The sequence below is a fragment of the Temnothorax nylanderi genome, unplaced genomic scaffold (assembly GCF_030848795.1).
Source record: "Temnothorax nylanderi isolate EJ_2023f unplaced genomic scaffold, tnyl_v1.0 TNYL_tig0441_pilon, whole genome shotgun sequence".
NCBI classification, from domain to species: Eukaryota; Metazoa; Arthropoda; class Insecta; order Hymenoptera; family Formicidae; genus Temnothorax; species Temnothorax nylanderi.
Genome location: NW_027249503.1, coordinates 18,135 through 35,783, shown reverse-complemented (window position 1 = coordinate 35,783; position 17,649 = coordinate 18,135). Strand labels below are relative to the sequence as shown.

The following is a 17,649-nucleotide window of genomic DNA, read 5'->3' as shown; positions in this document are numbered from 1 at the left end:
TTGCGGCGTATCTCGACGTTTAGGGGTTGAAACAACCCCTCGAAAATAACGGATTTTATATTTTTTTTGCGAATATCTTCGAAAATATAAGGCGTAACGACAAAAAATTTGTACGAAATGTTTATGGCTTTTTGTGCTCTTTACAATGGCGTAATCAGATTTTTCAAATTTGTCACATTTTTTAATTTAACCCCACCTTCACCTATTATTTTTGCCAAATATAACAATTTTTCCAACGCAAATTTAAGAGCGTCAAATGCCAAATACATCCATGTGAGTAGGTAAGCTAGGCCGATTCTAACCCACCGCGGGAGTATCGGGTTACACAAGGGTATCGGATTTTGCGGGGGGGGGGTGTACCGCGGGGGAGGGGGGGTGAGGGGCGGGGGTATACCGCGGGGGGCGGGGGGTATACCGCGGGGGGGTACCGCGTTTTCGGGCGCCGCGAGGAGGGGGAGGGGGAACCGCGTTGTTTGCTGCGCCGCGGGCGGGGGAGAGGGGAACCGCGTTTCCGGCGCCGCGGTGGAGGGGTCCGCGAGGTGAGGGGACCCGCGTTCACGTTTTCGGGCGCCGCGGGAGAGGGGTCCGCGGGGTGAGGGGACCCGCGTTCGCGTTTTCGCCGCGCCGCGGGGTGAGGGGCGACCGCGTTCGCGTTTTCGCCGCGCCGCGGGGTGAGGGGCGACCGCGTTCGCGTTTTCGCCGCGCCGCGGGGAGGGGCGACCGCGTTCGCGTTTTCGCCGCGCCGCGGAGTCCGCGTGCAATGGCCGCGTCGGTCCGCGTGACGTCACACGGCACGCTCCCGCTCGCGTTATCTCCCCCTCGTAGATGTTCTCTCGCGCCCCCGTCCTCCGTTCGCGCGCGTCTTCACGGTCGCGCGCGATCCCTCTCCCCCGTTCGCGTTATCTCTCTCTCTCTCTCGCGCGCGGTTTCTCGCGCTCCCGGCCCCCATTCGCGTTCTCGCTCACGATCGCATATCTTTTCTTCGCCAACGATATTTAATCGTTTAGATCTTAATATTTAATTCGTATAATTTATACGAGACAGATGAGAAAACGTTTAATGATCGCGCGACGAATGCGGCACGCGCATTCTTATCGAGAGTTACCGCTCTGTAATTCTAAACCGCTGACGGTGGACAAGGGAACGGTAGACAGAAGGAAAGATAATTTTAGATACAATGATATACATTTTAATATACATTTATTTCTCATATGCGAATCTTGCAAATAGCGCCAATGTACGGCTGCTGCATGGTGACCACCACCACATATATGTTAAATGTGATATCTTTGTCAAGAACATTCGTGATGAGATCACCTCATCGGGCAATAGCATCAAATATGATTTTTTTTTCAAGAGCATACGTGTCTCGCGATGATTTCATCGAACACACGCAAAAGTGCAAATTTTGCAATTTCGCATAAGTCAACGGCGCGTTATTGTTTTCAAGAACATGTCGCAACGTGTCTCGCGATGATTTCATCGAACACGTGCAAAACTGCAAATTTTGCAAATAGCACCGATGTACGGCTGCTGCATTGATACAGATCAAATCACCGAAAGTCAATGGCGCGATATCGTTTTCAAGAACATACATGTCTCGCAATGATTTTATCGCACACGTGCAAAACTGCAAATCGTGCATTTTTTTCGGAAGGTGCAAATGTACGGATACAGAGATGAAATTTGATATGATAAAAAAGCAAACGATGCATCATTAGTAGAATATAAATTGACGAATCTGGGGGATACGCTCAGCAGTCGAGGACTGGAAGTCGTGAGCACAACAAATTGTGTCAGAAAGAGGATCGTGTAATAACATGGAGCAAGAGTTGTTGGAGCAATCCACCCTTTTACATTCGAGGGAAGACTTTACCGCGTGGGAGCAACGATGCGACGACATTATCGAATCGTTGGAAGAACAAAGCCGAATTAAACGGCCACGATTATCGATCGGTCTTAAACAGTCGTTGGTCGCTTGTATCGCACGACTCGAAGGTCTGAAAGACTCGGTACGTCAACGTTTCGTGCATGTGGGTGCCGGATACAGTGCGAGTGAGACAGGACTCAGATGGCGCGAGATAGATACGGCCTTTGAAAGTCGTATACTGACTGGTGTGGTAATAAATTCCAAACACATCGACCCTCATCAATTTCTCAAAGATGCGAGAGACATTGTACTCATTCATGTGCGGAACGTCATGCAACGACATGACAATGTAAAGATAAACACAATGTTTAATGGTGAATTTGTTGCGGGTGACAAACGCGCGAATAAAAGTATCGCAACGAGAAACTATGAACTCTTTCGTGAGTCCGATCTGTGTGAGTGGTACAAGCGACACGTCATCGAGCCTACCCTAGCATCGTTGGAGGAATTCCAGGAACGTGATAGCGGATGGGCGTTGTCGCGTATACTTAATTTAACTGTTAACATAAACAAATACAATCCATTGCACGCGGGGTGTCTTGTGGAAATACCGCGCAAAATTAAAATGAAGAGAGCGGTGATAAACGTGCGATCAATGGACAATGCATGTTTCGCATGGTCAGTGACGGCGGCTCTGAATCCAGCCGAGAGACATGCAGAACGAGAATCGTCGTATCCACATTACGCATTGGTGCTAAATCTTACAGACATTAAGTTTCCAATGACGTTGGATCAAATTAAACGGTTTGAAGATCACAACGACATCTCCATCAATGTGTACGGTATCGAGAAAAAAAACAAGGAACTTGCAATCCTGCCAATACGGGTTACTGGTCGAAAGATGGGCAGGCATGTAAATCTGCTGTACGTGCAGGACGACAATGTGGGACATTTTGCGTGGATCAAGAACCTATCCCGCCTCGCGAGCTCACAAATTAATAAACATGGACACACAAAGTACATTTGTGATCGGTAAGTACCAATAGTTCTTTTAATAATATATAGAATATTTTATATTTTGTGTATAAAAAAAAATTTATAATATTTGTGTTTATTTTTTGCAGATGCTTGCACTACTTCGGCTCCAGCGAGAAATTGGAAGCCCACACCGTCGACTGTCAGGAGATGAACGACTGCGCGATCAAGTTACCGAGCGATAACGACAAGTGGTTGGCTTTCAAGAATCACGGCAGGAAGGAACGAGTTCCGTTTATCGTATACGCCGACCTGGAATGTACCCTGGAGAAGATGGAAGCGGATCCGGAAACGTCCAGGTACACATATCAACATCATCACGTGTTTAGCATAGGGTACTACGTGCGTTGCTCGTACGACAATTCGTTATCAATGTATCGGTTTCGTCGCGATAAGGATTGCGTCGCATGGTTCGCCGAGGAGCTAAGACGTTTAGCTCACGACGTAAAGACAATCTTGTCCACTAATATACCCATGGCGGATTTCACGCGAGACGAGTGGGAAAAGTTTAACAGCGCAACGCACTGTCACGTGTGCGAAAAACCGTTCGAGCCAGACGACGTGCGAGTACGCGATCATTGTCATCTGACCGGTCAGTACAGAGGTCCCGCGCACTCAAACTGTAATCTGAACTACAAAGATTCACACTGCATTCCCATAGTTTTTCATAATTTATCTGGCTACGACGCGCATTTTATTATAACGGAAATAGCAACAGCGTACGAAGGACATGTAGACTTGCTCCCAATCACAAAAGAGAAATACATTTCGTTTACAAAAAACGTTAAAAGCACCGAAGATAAAGATAAGAAAACTTGCGTCAAATTGCGATTTATTGATTCGTACAAGTTTCTCACCGCTAGTCTCGACAAATTGGCATCTTATCTCAGCAAGGATAAACTGCGAATATTGCAACGCGAATTTTGTAAAATATCCGCAGAAAATTTTGATTTGCTGACACGAAAAGGCGTATTTCCGTATGAGTACATTGACTGCGTCGAAAAGTTGGAGGACTCGTGTTTACCGCCGCGCGACTCGTTTCATAGTTCATTGACAGGTGACACCGTATCCGAGAGCGATTACGCGCACGCCGTCAACGTCTGGCAGCGGTTCTCCATTCGAACGCTCGGTGACTACAGCGATTTATATCTCAAAACCGATGTCTTGCTGTTGGCCGATATCTTTGAAAATTTTCGCGATAGTTGCGTCGCGAGTTATGGACTCGATCCGGCGTATTATTATACTCTACCAGGTTTTACGTGGGATGCTATGTTGAAGCATACACGTATCAACTTCGAATTGCTCACTGACATTGACATGGTCATGTTTATCGAACGCGGCATACGCGGCGGTTTGAGTCAATGTTCGAACAGATACGCGCTGGCCAACAACAAGTACATGCAGTCGTACGATCCATCGAAACCGTCGTCATATCTGATGTATTTCGACGTAAACAACTATACGGCTGGGCAATGTGTCAACCATTGCCTTACGCAGATTTTCAATGGGTCGACGACGTAACCGATTTTAATGTTATGGATGTTGCGGTGGATTCCACGATAGGCTACATTCTCGAAGTCGATCTGGAGTATCCGCAACATCTTCACGACGCGCACACTGACCTACCATTCTGTCCGACGCGCGATAAACCACCCGGTAAGCGACAGGACAAGCTCCTCGCAACATTATACGATAAGAAACGTTATGTCATACATTATCGCAACCTGCAGCAGTGCACTCGTCACGGTCTCCGTGTAGCAAAGATTCACCGCATATTGAAATTCGTGCAATCTCCATGGCTTCGCGATTATATAAAACTAAATACGAAATTTAGAACATTGGCCAAGAATGATTTCGAGAAAAATTTATACAAATTGATGAACAACGCTGTGTTTGGCAAAACCATGGAGAATGTGCGCAATCACGTTGACGTGCGACTCGTGACTCATTGGGAGGGTAGATACGGCGCGGAGGCATTGATCGCGAAACCAAATTTTCATAGCCGAAGCGTCTTTTCGGAGAATTTAGTAGCAATAGAAATGCGAAAACTCGAGGTGAAGTTCGACAAACCAATCTACGTGGGTATGTGCATCCTCGATATATCCAAGACATGTTTGTACGAATTTCATCACGAGTACATGTTACCGTTGTATCGCGACAAGTGTAAAGTCACGTACACCGATACTGACAGTCTCATTTATCACATCGAGTGCGACGATGTGTATGACACCATGAAGCGCCACATTATTAGATTTGACACTAGCGATTACGCGGTCGATAATGCGTACGGTATCCCACTCGCCAATAAAAAAGTTCCGGGCTTAATGAAAGACGAAAATAACGGTGCGATAATGACCGAATTTGTCGGGCTTAGAGCAAAGATGTACGCCTTGCGAGTAGACGGTAAGAAAGATACGAAAAAGGCTAAAGGTGTTAAGAGTAACGTCGTAGCCAGGTCGATAACGTTCGACGATTACACGCGGTGTCTGTGCGACAAAATTGAAATGACACGACAGCAAGCCTGCATAAGATCCAAACAGCACGAGGTATACACCGTGTCCGAAACGAAAATAGCTCTAAGTCCGTACGATGATAAACGATACATTATACCCGGTTCTACCGAGACGCTGCCATGGGGGCATTATAAAATACCATTGTAAAATACAATTGTAAATACATTTAGATATGTATGAAAATAAATGACTCATTTGTATGTATAATATGTTTTTATATTGTAATAAATTTTTACAATACATTATTCTTGTGTATCCATGAATTGTGTGAATTATCAAATCCTAACCACTTTACATAAACCTCATCCCCCCTTTTGCGCAAAACTTTTTCAACGAGATACACGTCGGGATTGGCAACGCGATGTAACTCGTATTCGTAGAAGCCGCCGGCGACGGGTTTTCCGCAGGAATCTTCCAACAGATACGTCACGGGATTAGTTTTCTGCACTTTGATGATTCTAAACACCTCCGTGGTCCAATTTGGCGTGTATCCTTTCTCGAAGATTGTCTTGAATTTACTCACGCGTACCGAGTCGCCCACTTTGAATCGCGCGGGAGCAGCGATCTTTACGTGGTTGTACACCGTTGTTAGGAGCTTGTCGGCGATCGCGGGGGTAACATCGATGGGTCGCATGCCGATAGTTCGATGCTTTCGCGCATTGTAATCCGATACGAGACCCGGCAGCGAGTCGATCCATTTGTAATTTCCGTTGAGCGTAAACATTTTCCACATATCGTTCTTGAGCGTGCGATTGAATCGTTCGACGACCGATGCCTTCATTACGGAATAGGTCGAATAGTGATTGATATTATGTTTCTTCAAGAGTTTCTGCACGTTTGCGTTGTAAAATTCTTTGCCCTTGTCAGTCTGCAGATTTTTCGGACATCTTCCGCCGTCTCGAATTATTTTCGCTATCGCCGTAGTAACCTCGGTTCCGCTCTTGGCCTTGAGCGGTACGGCCCATGCGTGCTTGCTCAGCACGTCGATAACGGTGAGTATGTAGTAGTAGCCTCTGTTGAATCGCGTGTATGGACGCATCTCGACCACATCCGCCTGCCACAGGTCATCGTATCCGCGCACTATGACGCGTCTTCGCGAAAAATTTCTTCTCGTAGGAGCGTGTAGTTCTTCCACCAGCCTCCGTTTCTCAGTTGATTGCTTCTTACTAGCCATGACGCTGACGCGCAACTGACGCAGAGATCAGATGTACGTTCTTATCTATTCGCGATGATTCGCAATTACATCTTGAATCATCTTTTGAAGTTCGTTTAGGGTAATTTGCACGTTATTCTGGAATGCGGCCATCTTTCTCTCGATTTCATCCTGCTGATCTTTCAAAATTTGCACGCTCTGCTGCACGTAACGTTTATTGGCTGCATCGCCATCATCTACAGGCGGCGCTATCCGTCGAATCTTGCGCGATTTCGCGTCAAAGTCGGTGGCGACCATGCAAAGAGCGTTATCGCGCACGTAATTTCTGATTAATCCGCTCCATTGATAGTACGGTTCCGCACCGCCTCTTCCGAGCGATATACCAAACTTGTTGATCGGCATTTCGATGTTGATTGAACGACTCGCCGACGCGCGGTTTAATTTATAATAAGTCCAGCCTCGCGAAGTTCCTCGATAATCGACAGAATCTTGTTATCGTGACCGGTGTGACCCGCTAGGCGCGAAGCTTCGAGCAATCGGAGACGATCTACAAGCTCGTTGGGATCGTCCCAATGAACATAGTCGATCTTGTTGTCGTTTAATGTCATGGCACGCGGTATAGCTTTTCCAGCTTTTTTACCCGAAATCGACGATGCAATTATATGGTCGATCTTGTTGCCGTTTAATGTCATGGCACGCGGTATACCTTTTCCAGCTTTTTTACCCGAAATCAACGGTGCGATTATTTGTGTGTACTTGTATCCCCTGTTGCCATTTATTCGAGCGTGAGCATCATAATTGCGTTTATGAGCACTCGTCGTCAACAGAATGCTCTTGTATGTTTGCATATCGTCCACCGTGTAGATATCGTCATTGGGAAATTTCTTAAAGATCAACTCGTAAAGAATGCGTGTGCCAGCGTATCGTATGCCGTCGATAATTATGTTGTCCGCGTTGTTCACGTCAAAACGTTTATTACCGAGCATCATTCCATCGTTGCTGAAATAAACGCCGTATACGGTGTCTATACCGCTTTCTTGATTGCCGCTCAGAACTGCCCCGACGTACTTTTGGCCCAATAGACCAAAGTGATCTCGCAACGTTTCTCGACCTTCAGATGTTTGCAACTGCTGTCGAACGGACGTCACGAGTGAGTCATCCGTGGTTTCGAAAACATCTTCGTTTGCGAGTGATTCGAGCATTGTGGGTTGCACGGAAGGCGCAGAGGTTATCGGTGGTTCATTCAATGGACCTGTCGATCGTTTCGATTTATGCGGTTGTAAAATTTTGGTTATTTCGCTCAAATTAGATGGCACATTTATCGATCGTTTCAACGTAACCGGAGTTGAAGCCATTACAGAGTCGTTAAACGAGGCGTTTGGTCGTTTTCGTTTGAACTTTGGCTCTTCGTCTTCCCACGCCGTTTCATTCTCAATCTTTGACACGTCAGATTCTTTGCCAACAGTGTTTTCGGCAATCTGCCTTAGAGGCTCGATGATGGGCTTAAAGTGTCTCTCCAACGCGATATCTTCCTCCATTTTACCAGTTTTCAAGGCGTGATACTTTTTGCGAATCGAATCGCTCGTTTTCGCAATTTGATTTGCTATCCTCTCGCGCTCTCTAATCTCCTCGCCGCTGTCCATGTCGCGATAACGTTGTTCAATCGGCGCGTCGACAACAACTAACCACGTTTCGGTATCGCAAAGTCGTTAAATCCTTTTCTGTATCGACGATTCGAAATCGCGCTGTCCTTGTCTATCACCACGAATCCATACTTTTGTTGCCAACATGTATGACACAATTTACTGAAATCATCGTATGACATATCTGTGTTTACGTGATCGTTGAATATGTGTTTCAGATTGGTACCATCCTGTTTAAACAGAATCAATAAATTCGCGTTGTCGCGTATAAGATGCTTCGGTATCTTTGCATACGTCTGACAAAGATAGAAGGAGTCAACGTTCGCGTGCCGGCCCATTGCAAAGTATTCTCTTATCGTATCCTGCTTGTCGCATGCCACGTCATCAAAGATAAAAATAGAATTCGGGAGCGCATCGCTCGGTGGAATGACGTCACTGTTATTCGAGAACGTAAAGTAGCCAATTTCTTCTATCGGTGTTAGTATATTCTCCAAATATCGGTATTTCGACTGTTGCAACGATTTCGAGTACACATCCACGTTCTCGAAACGTACACCGTGCGGACTTTCCAGCAAGCTTATCAAGACGTTTGTCTTGCCGCAATTCGACGGACCGCAGATGATACCGCGTATAGAAATCGGTAGCATGTCTCCATGTTTGCGTACCTCTTTCGTTAACTGTATCCTATCGTCAAAGTTTGTCACTTTGATCGTCCGCGATTGTCGTACGAACCGCATTTTACCTCCCCTCCACAACGAATGAAAAACGGTATCGAGAAAGCTGACCTATTTATAGAGGCGCGTAGAGCTGAGATGCTCAGTCTTTAAAATGTTTTTGCTCGTGTCGGATAACAGCGATATTTACAATTTAACCGCCGAGCAGTTAAAGTATATACCAAAGGTCATTCTACTACGGCAGTTTTATAATCATATAGATTATTTGTGGGATAAGCTTCCCGAACATATCAAGGCAGATTCGGAGGTTCAGCAATACCGTCGCTGTTTAATACATTATAATTTGCCGTGTCAGCAAACGCACATCGACGGTCCGCCGCCGTTGATAAAAAACTGCGGCGAATGCCGCCGAAGATAGGTCGAGGTCTGTTGAATCGCGCGATAAACGCGCTTCCGATCGAATTACACATTCCCGGTTATCAATTTTGCGGTCCGGGAACTCATTTAGAAACACGATTGGCAAGAGGTGATCGGGGTATTAATCCATTGGACGCAGCGTGTCGCGAGCACGACATAGCCTACTCGCGTAGCAGCGATCTCGCAGAACGACACGTGGCAGACAATATACTTGCCGCGAAAGCGCGAAAACGTGTCACCGCGAACGATTCGACTCTCGGAGAGAGAGCTGCAGCTACAGCCGTCTGGGCGGCCATGAAGGCTAAAACGAAACTCGGTATGGGTTTGAAAACGAAGAAAAAGAAGAAGAACAAGCGAATACTTCCGGTAGCGAAACGCGGCGGTATCCTACCGATCCTGCCGTTATTAGGGGTTCTCGGTTCGTTGGTCGGCGGAGCGGCGGGAGTCGCAAAGGCCGTGAACGATAACAAAGCCGCGCGACGTCAGCTGGAAGAGATGCAACGTCACAATCGCGCCATGGAAGGTCACGGACTTTATCTCGCTCCGTACAAACGCGGACGGGGAGTCTCGAGAAAAAAAAACGTCGAAGAGACGCTAAAAATTCCCCAGGGCGTAACTACCAACGTACAACTGCAACAATTGGCAAAAGGTATGCGCATTCCATATTTTCGAGGTATTTTCATGCGCGACTCGTTACCGATCGGCGGTGTACGTCGAAACGAGAGCGGTATCGTGAATTTGGATAACACTGAGGGACCGGGTACTCACTGGGTGGCGTACGCGAAGAGGGGAGATCGTGCCATATATTTCGACAGTTTTGGCAATCTTCGACCACCGAGAGAATTGGCGAAGTATCTAAAGAACAATGTAATAGAGTACAATCGCACGCCATATCAGCGATACGATCAGAGCAATTGTGGACAACTGTGTCTGCGTTTTCTACAGTCGGCTGACAATCAATTTAAAGACCGGCGTTACGCTGTTTAATCTCAGTATTCATTCAAACATGTCACTGATATTTACGCTCACCGGCAAGAGCAGCATCCTCGCGGTAAGCTACTTTCCCGCCGTGGATTTGAGCGATGGCGATTACGAGCTCGGTCTGACAGATTTTGAAACCTATCACACGATACCGAATGTAAATTCGTCGAACAATAAATTCTACTATGACGACGACAAGGAGATTACCATTCCCGAAGGATCGTACGAACTGCGTGATATAGACATGTATCTGAAACGCGCTCTTTAATGGGATCAATCCTATAATGTCTCGATAAACGAAGATGAACCGCACCCATTGATTATTATTCGGGCTAATAACAATACGATGAAGAGCGAGATCAAGTGCGCTTATCGGATAAATTTCACCAAACCGAACAACATCCCGGGAAAAAATGGAGGAGATCTGACCATGTCTGATTTGATAAAATGAGATACAACGAGATCTGAAATTCAAGTAAAGTCATATCTGATTGGATACAATTTTATCTCGCCAGATCTGCATGGCCATATCTGATCACATGCAGCCAGATATGCTGAACTATAATCCGATCTCACCAGATCTGACCATTGCTGCCGTTCGATATTAAATCGCAGATCCAATCGGATCTCTTCCGATCTAATCGGACATTATCTGATTGCTTCAGGTCTCCTGAAGTACGAGCAGACATTATGCCTCAGATCTTGTCGGATCTGAGCAGACCTAGCCAGACATATCTTGATCTCACCAGATAAGACCAATCTTGGCTTACAAAGTTGTGTTGCTGATCCAATCAGATCTCTTCCGATCTTGCTGGATCTGAGCAGACCTAGTCAGACATATCTTGATCTCACCAGATAAGACCAATCTTGGCTTACAAAGTTGTGTTGCTGATTCAATCAGATCTCTTCCGATCTTGCCGGATCTGAGCAGACCTAGTCAGACATATCTTGATCTCACCAGATAAGTCCAATCTTGGCTTACAAAGTTGTGTTGCTGATCCAATCAGATCTCTTCCGATCTTGCCGGATCTGAGCAGATCTCGCCAGTATAGAACTTATAAAAATTTCGTTCTCAAATCGTCCATTATTAATTTTTACACCCAATGTTGGACATTATATCAAATATAATATTAACTCTGTAAAGGGGAAGCTTAAATGATTTTTGGTCAAAAAATCAATTAATTTTTATATTAAAAACAGTTTTCTCAATTTTGAAACATTAACATATATAATAAATATAGTCTCTGTCAATTTGATAATAATTGTTAATTTCGACACCATATTTAGAATTTATCATAAATATTCCATTAAAAAAGTACCGTGCAAAATTAATTAATAATAGGTAAATATAAAAGATTAATGTGTATATGTATATATAAAACATAAATCTTTTAAATTATTTTGTAAACATACCTTATAATTTAAACTGATAAAATAATATAATCACATATAAACTTATATAGTCATATAAGATTATATATGATCAGATCATAATGTTGCATCTCAAAGTATCCGATAGATGGCATCCGACGGAATCTGATTCTCGTATTTAAAAATTGATGAACAGTGGTATAAGAACGGTATCAGACACAGCAGTGTCGTGCTAAGTTGCGCCAAGTTATGTAAATCGTGGAACGGCACAACTTTTGTATCGTGGAGTCCACTTTTATAATAAAGTGGCACATTTAAAAAATAACATTTGAAAACAACAATTTTCTGCAGTGGATGGACACCGGATCGGATCAGATCTACTCATGTCTGATTGGATCTGAGCAGATATAATAGATTATTCTCGTTACATATCTGACTCTATCCGCTAGGATCGGATCAGATCTACTCATGTCTGATTGGATCTGATCAGATAGGGCCAATATTTTAATCAAACCAGATCTGAGTGGATTGGATCTGATGAGATCTGCTCAAGTCTGTTCAGATCTCTTCTATTTTTTCCCGGGATTGGATCGCTGCTGGGATTTTCAGCGAATCGCGTGCTGGAGTCGCGACAATGGCACGAATCGGATGTTCCGATAAATATCATCAACGTAAACATCATTCGCATAGAGTGTAACGTGACCGCGGGTGCGTACAGCAACGACAAGTACGTGCACACGATACACGAGTTTTCACCGAGTGTGCCTCCAGGATATAAGATATCGGAAACGCCGGCACAGATCATTTACCTTCCGATCATCGTACGGAGCATTTCGGACTTGACGCTTCGCGTCGTGGATCAGGACGGCCGATTGATTGATTTTCGTGGAGAGGAGATCACCGTTAGACTGCATGTACGAAGACGACAGCGATAACGTGAGATGCTCGTACTGAACGAAGCTGAGCAGGTGCAACAGACGAGAAACAAAATTAGAGAGACAATCCGATCGCCAAAGAAGAAACTCACTGCGTCGAACGTTGAATTTCTGAAATCATTGGGTTTCGTCGTACGAAATGGCTAATATCTTAAACATTGGAGGTGAACCGATCTTTGACGACAGCGTCGTCAAGATTGAGACACACATGTACAATCCGTACGCCAACACAACGTTTGGATATAACGATGAGATAAGAATACCCATACAACAACAGGATTTATACACGTTGCCGTGCGAGAGCTTTCTCTACGTTGAAGGAAGATTGACGATAAAGAAAAGGAATGACGAGTCTCAGGCAACGCTTGCGAATAATTGTGCAGCGTTCATGTTCGATGAGATTCGATACGAGCTCAACGGTGTGGAGATTGATCGCAACAGAAACGTTGGAATAACCAGTACCATCAAGAACTATGTATCGCTATCGTATAATGATTCTCAACTCATGCGGAATGCTGGATGGGACGTTTCATCGAGCATACCGGAAGGATACTTCAACTTTTGCGTACCGCTCAAGAGGTTGCTGGGCTTTTGCGAGGATTACAAACGCGTGGTTGTTAACGCTCGTCACGAATTAATTTTGATACGAGCGCGCAGCGACAACAATTGCATTGTGGGAAATCCGGCGACGGAGCCGGAAATTGAATTGTTTAAAGTACAGTGGCGAATGCCTCACGTCACATTAAACGAGATCAATAAGCTATCCATGCTACGGGCCTTGGAAAGCGGGCGATATCTTAGTGTTAGTTTCCGTTCGTGGGATCTGTACGAGTACCCCATGTTGCAGAGCACGACCAAGCATTCGTGGGCCGTCAAAACGGCGACTCAGCTGGAGAAGCCGCGATACGTTATCTTTGCGCTGCAGACCGGGCGCAAGAATATCATGTCTCAAAATGTTAGCGTATTTGATGACTGTAACTTGACCAACGTGAAACTTTATCTAAACTCTGAATTTTATCCTTACGACGACTTGAATCTGGATTTTGGCAAAAATCAATACGCCGTCCTTTTCGATATGTATGCGCGTTTTCGTAAAGCTTATTACGGATACGATTCCAGTGATACGCTTTGCAGCTTGTATACATTCCTGATGGAAGGACCTTTTGTTGTCATCGATTGCTCGCGACAAAACGAATCTGTCAAGAGCGCCACCGTGGATGTGCGAATAGAATTTGACTGCAAAGAGAATGTACCGGCAAATACTACCGCCTATTGTCTCATTTTGCATGATCGCGTAATCGAATACTGTCCATTGTCGAACGTAGTGCGCAAAATCATGTAAATTGCAATATCAGCGGGTATTGCGATATAAGATACACTGATGTACCGCGATAAGATACAGATTGCTCCGTCGTTTCGTCATGATCGTACCAACGTTTGTCGATCTGCAAGGCTTCACCGTCGGGATGAAATTTGTCGTAAAGGAGGTGGCGGTTCTGAGAAACGGGACCGTTTTGGCGCATTACATTTTTACATGTCCCATGCCATGGAGTCTCCTCACGAAATCCGACAAATCATGCGCTTCTTGGTTGATTGCAAATCACCATGGACTACGATGGGAGGATGGAAACGTGCCATACAGCATGGCGAAACATTTAATTACATCGGCCGTGCTTGGAGAGGGCGACGAGACGTCGACTCTTGTGTACGTCAAGGGATGCCAGAAACGAGAATGGCTGGTGGATCTACTTGAGAATAAAGCTAGAAAAAATCTAAACATTGAGACTTTGGATGCCGATTACGAAGATATCGAATCTTTAAATAATCTAGATGTTACTAATACTATAAGATGTGAAAAACATGTTAAGAATTGCGCATTACAAAATGTATTAAAAATATGTAACTGGTGGTCGCGACACCAGAAAAAATTATGATTTTTTTAAATAAACTATATATGTATATATAAAATGTTTTATTTCCTTTTTCCCACATAGTTTGTAGTATAATATAGATGTTTTAGCTGTTCTCAAAAGCTATTCAAAAGCTGTTTTAGCTGTTCAAAAGCTGTTTTTAGTTGTTTGATAGTTGTTTGATAGCTGTTTTTAAAGCTGTTTTAGTTGTTTTTAGTTGTTTTTAGTTGTTTGATAGCTGTTTTTAGTTGTTTAAAAGCTATTCAAAAGCTGTTTTAGCTGTTCAAAAGCTGTTTTTAGTTGTTTGATAGTTGTTTGATAGCTGTTTTTAAAGCTGTTTTAGTTGTTTTTAGTTGTTTTTAGTTGTTTGATAGCTGTTTTTAGTTGTTTAAAAGCTATTCAAAAGCTGTTTTAGCTGTTCAAAAGCTGTTTTTAGTTGTTTGATAGTTGTTTGATAGCTGTTTTTAAAACTGTTTTAGTTGTTTTTAGTTGTTTTTAGTTGTTTGATAGCTGTTTTTAGTTGTTTAAAAGCTATTCAAAAGCTGTTTTAGCTGTTCAAAAGCTGTTTTTAGTTGTTTGATAGTTGTTTGATAGCTGTTTTTAAAGCTGTTTTAGTTGTTTGATAGTTGTTTTTAAAGTTGTTTGATAGCTGTTTTTAAAGATGTTTTAGTTGTTTGATAGCTGTTTTTAGTTGTTTGATAGGTGTTTTTAGTTGTTTTTAGTTGTTTTTAAAGATGTTTTAGTTGTTTGATAGCTGTTCAATAGCTGTCTTTTTTCTCGCGAGGATTATTTTCGCATAACATAATATGCCACAGATAAATCACGCGCATCCTCGCTTCTCATTATATTCGATAGCGGTTCAGAGTATCCACCCGCGATTGCAAGATGCAATGGTAAGTAGAAGATTATTTTTCATGACAGCTAGTTTTTTTCAATGCCGCAGATAAATCACGTACAACCCTCTCTCTACATTTTTCGTTCCCTATAAATTGAGCTCTGCCTTGGGTCAGAGCACAGTCTCTCTTTGCAAACATACGGCTTATTACATGCATTTTGTTACATAACTGCTATATAATGGCTTATATTGAAGATGTGATTCAAATATCTTATCCAACGACTGGGGTGTATAACAATTCGCGATTAAAGTGCAAATTTGTAAATATTAACTGGTATATAACTTTTACAGATAGTATGGGTTGATAACATACCCATCGTCGAGGTGCGCGTTACAGACATGGTGAGAATTCGAATTCTACGTGGCCAGGTATGTATACTTCGTATCTTTATATTTTTAACATTTTTTAATTTTATGTAATCTGATTTTAGCAACAGATATATCGTGATGAGGTGAGAATCGATGGCTTCTTGAATTTGGAGCATCAAAGGTGGACTCGCTATTTCAAATCGATTGATCGTGAAGCCAACGATCTAATATAAGAGCAGAGCGGTGAGGAAGACATATTCGATTTACAAATTTTGTTCGGAATGCGTATCTACGAGCCGGAAATTTGGTAAAATTATTTCGAAAATACTTCAAATACATTATTTGAAGAAATGTATAACTTCAAAATTTAAAATATAAAATATAAAATAATTTTTAAAATCTGTTTTCCGTTATTTCGCCGATTCCATTCCCTTTAGATAAGCTAGTAATAGTGATGCTTAAATAGGGCAAATAATTTTATAAAAATAGTAAAAAAAAAAAGATTATATATGATTCATATAAACATTATAATTTAAATATGTTTAAAAAAGCTTAACATATAATATTATTTATACATTAAATAAGTTTAAATATAATGGAGAATGAATGAGTGAGATCACCCGAGTTGGAGCGTGAGAGATAACGCAACCGTGAAGACGCGCGCGAACGGGGGACGGGGGCGCGAGAGAACATCTACGAGGGGGAGATAACGCGAGCGGGAGCGTGCCGTGTGACGTCACGCGGACCGACGCGGCCGTTGCACGCGGACTCCGCGGCGCGGCGAAAACGCGGTCACCCCTCCCCGCGGCGCGGCGAAAACGCGAACGCGGTCGCCCCTCATCCCGCGGCGCGGCGAAAACGCGAACGCGGGTCCCCTCACCCCGCGGACCCCTCTCCCGCGGCGCCCGTAAACGCGAACGCGGGTCCCCTCACCCCGCGGACCCCTCCCCCGCGGCGCCCGAAACGCGGTTTCCCCCTCCCCCTCCTCGCGGCGCCCGAAAACGCGGTTCCCCCTCCTCCTCCTCGCGGCGCCCGAAAACGCGGTACCCCCCCCGGTATACCCCCCCCCCCGCGAAATCCGATACCCTTGTGTAACCCGATACCCCCGCGGTGGGTTAGAATCAGCCTAGCTTACCTACTTAAGTTATTCGTTTTTCCAATAAAAAAATATTGAATCTTTATATTAATCATCTTATTGCATTTGTGTGTTTCAGGTAAAAAAAAGCAACGCGGACGCGGCACTCTGATATTCACAGTTGCAATCGATCATCGAGGAACTCCATGACACCTTGATATTCCATAAGAAATGGCACTCGATATATAGATGTGTACGATCTTGTGATTCAATATAACGACAGTCCTTTATTTTTATAAATATACATATAGTCCGGAAACATTCCCTCGTTACTTTACCGCAAGGCTTTTCGACCGATCTATCTCTCTATATCTATATATCTCGCACGCACCTATGATTCTCTCTCTCCAAATTACGTTATGTACTTCTCGCTCAGCGACTCAAATCTATCTGCCGTCCGTGCCTTTCTTCAGAACGCGCGAAGGCTTTCCCCTACTCCATTTAACCTTCCGGACTTCCTGCTTATTTATTTTCGTCGCTATCGAAATAGCGTTAACTCCTCGCTGTCAGTGCCTAGTGCTGACCTTCGCATCAGCGCTTTCGGTTGTCCCGGAGTTGAAATGGAAATTTTTAAGCGTACGGCGCAACTGAACAGAAATAACGCAACACCTACCTACAGCGCGACGCCTATACCACATATCATCTCGTCTTGCCAAAAATCTAATAATGGTATCATAATCAAGAGACACGGTAGTGTCTCGTGCCAAGTATACGCGGAGCGAGACCGACCGTGACTCTTTTACGCGACGCGACGGGTTGCGAGTATACGAGATGTTGAGATAAAAATATACATGGATGTATTTGGCAT

The 17,649-nt window shown here is 44.1% G+C and overlaps 1 protein-coding gene across 1 annotated transcript; it reads left to right on the top strand.

Moving 5' to 3' along the window:
- Positions 1-1,981: 1,981 nt before the first annotated feature.
- LOC139782806 (uncharacterized) lies at positions 1,982-16,953 on the top strand. Its single transcript, XM_071721887.1, has 4 exons — positions 1,982-2,813; positions 15,689-15,766; positions 15,829-15,849; positions 16,921-16,953. The coding sequence occupies exons 1-4, from the start codon at positions 2,202-2,204 to the stop codon at positions 16,951-16,953; spliced, it is 744 nt and encodes a 247-aa protein (XP_071577988.1). The 5' UTR covers positions 1,982-2,201.
- The last annotated feature ends 696 nt before the right edge of the window (positions 16,954-17,649 follow it).

Bases quoted from the DNA above. Each gene is read 5' to 3' on its own strand.
- LOC139782806 (XM_071721887.1), top strand. From the start codon at position 2,202: ATGCAACGACATGACAATGTAAAGATAAACACAATGTTTAATGGTGAA. The intron at 15,767-15,828 runs GTATGTATACTT...ATCTGATTTTAG, and splicing joins TTCGAATTCTACGTGGCCAG to CAACAGATATATCGTGATGA. The intron at 15,850-16,920 runs GTGAGAATCGAT...TGTGTGTTTCAG, and splicing joins AACAGATATATCGTGATGAG to GTAAAAAAAAGCAACGCGGA.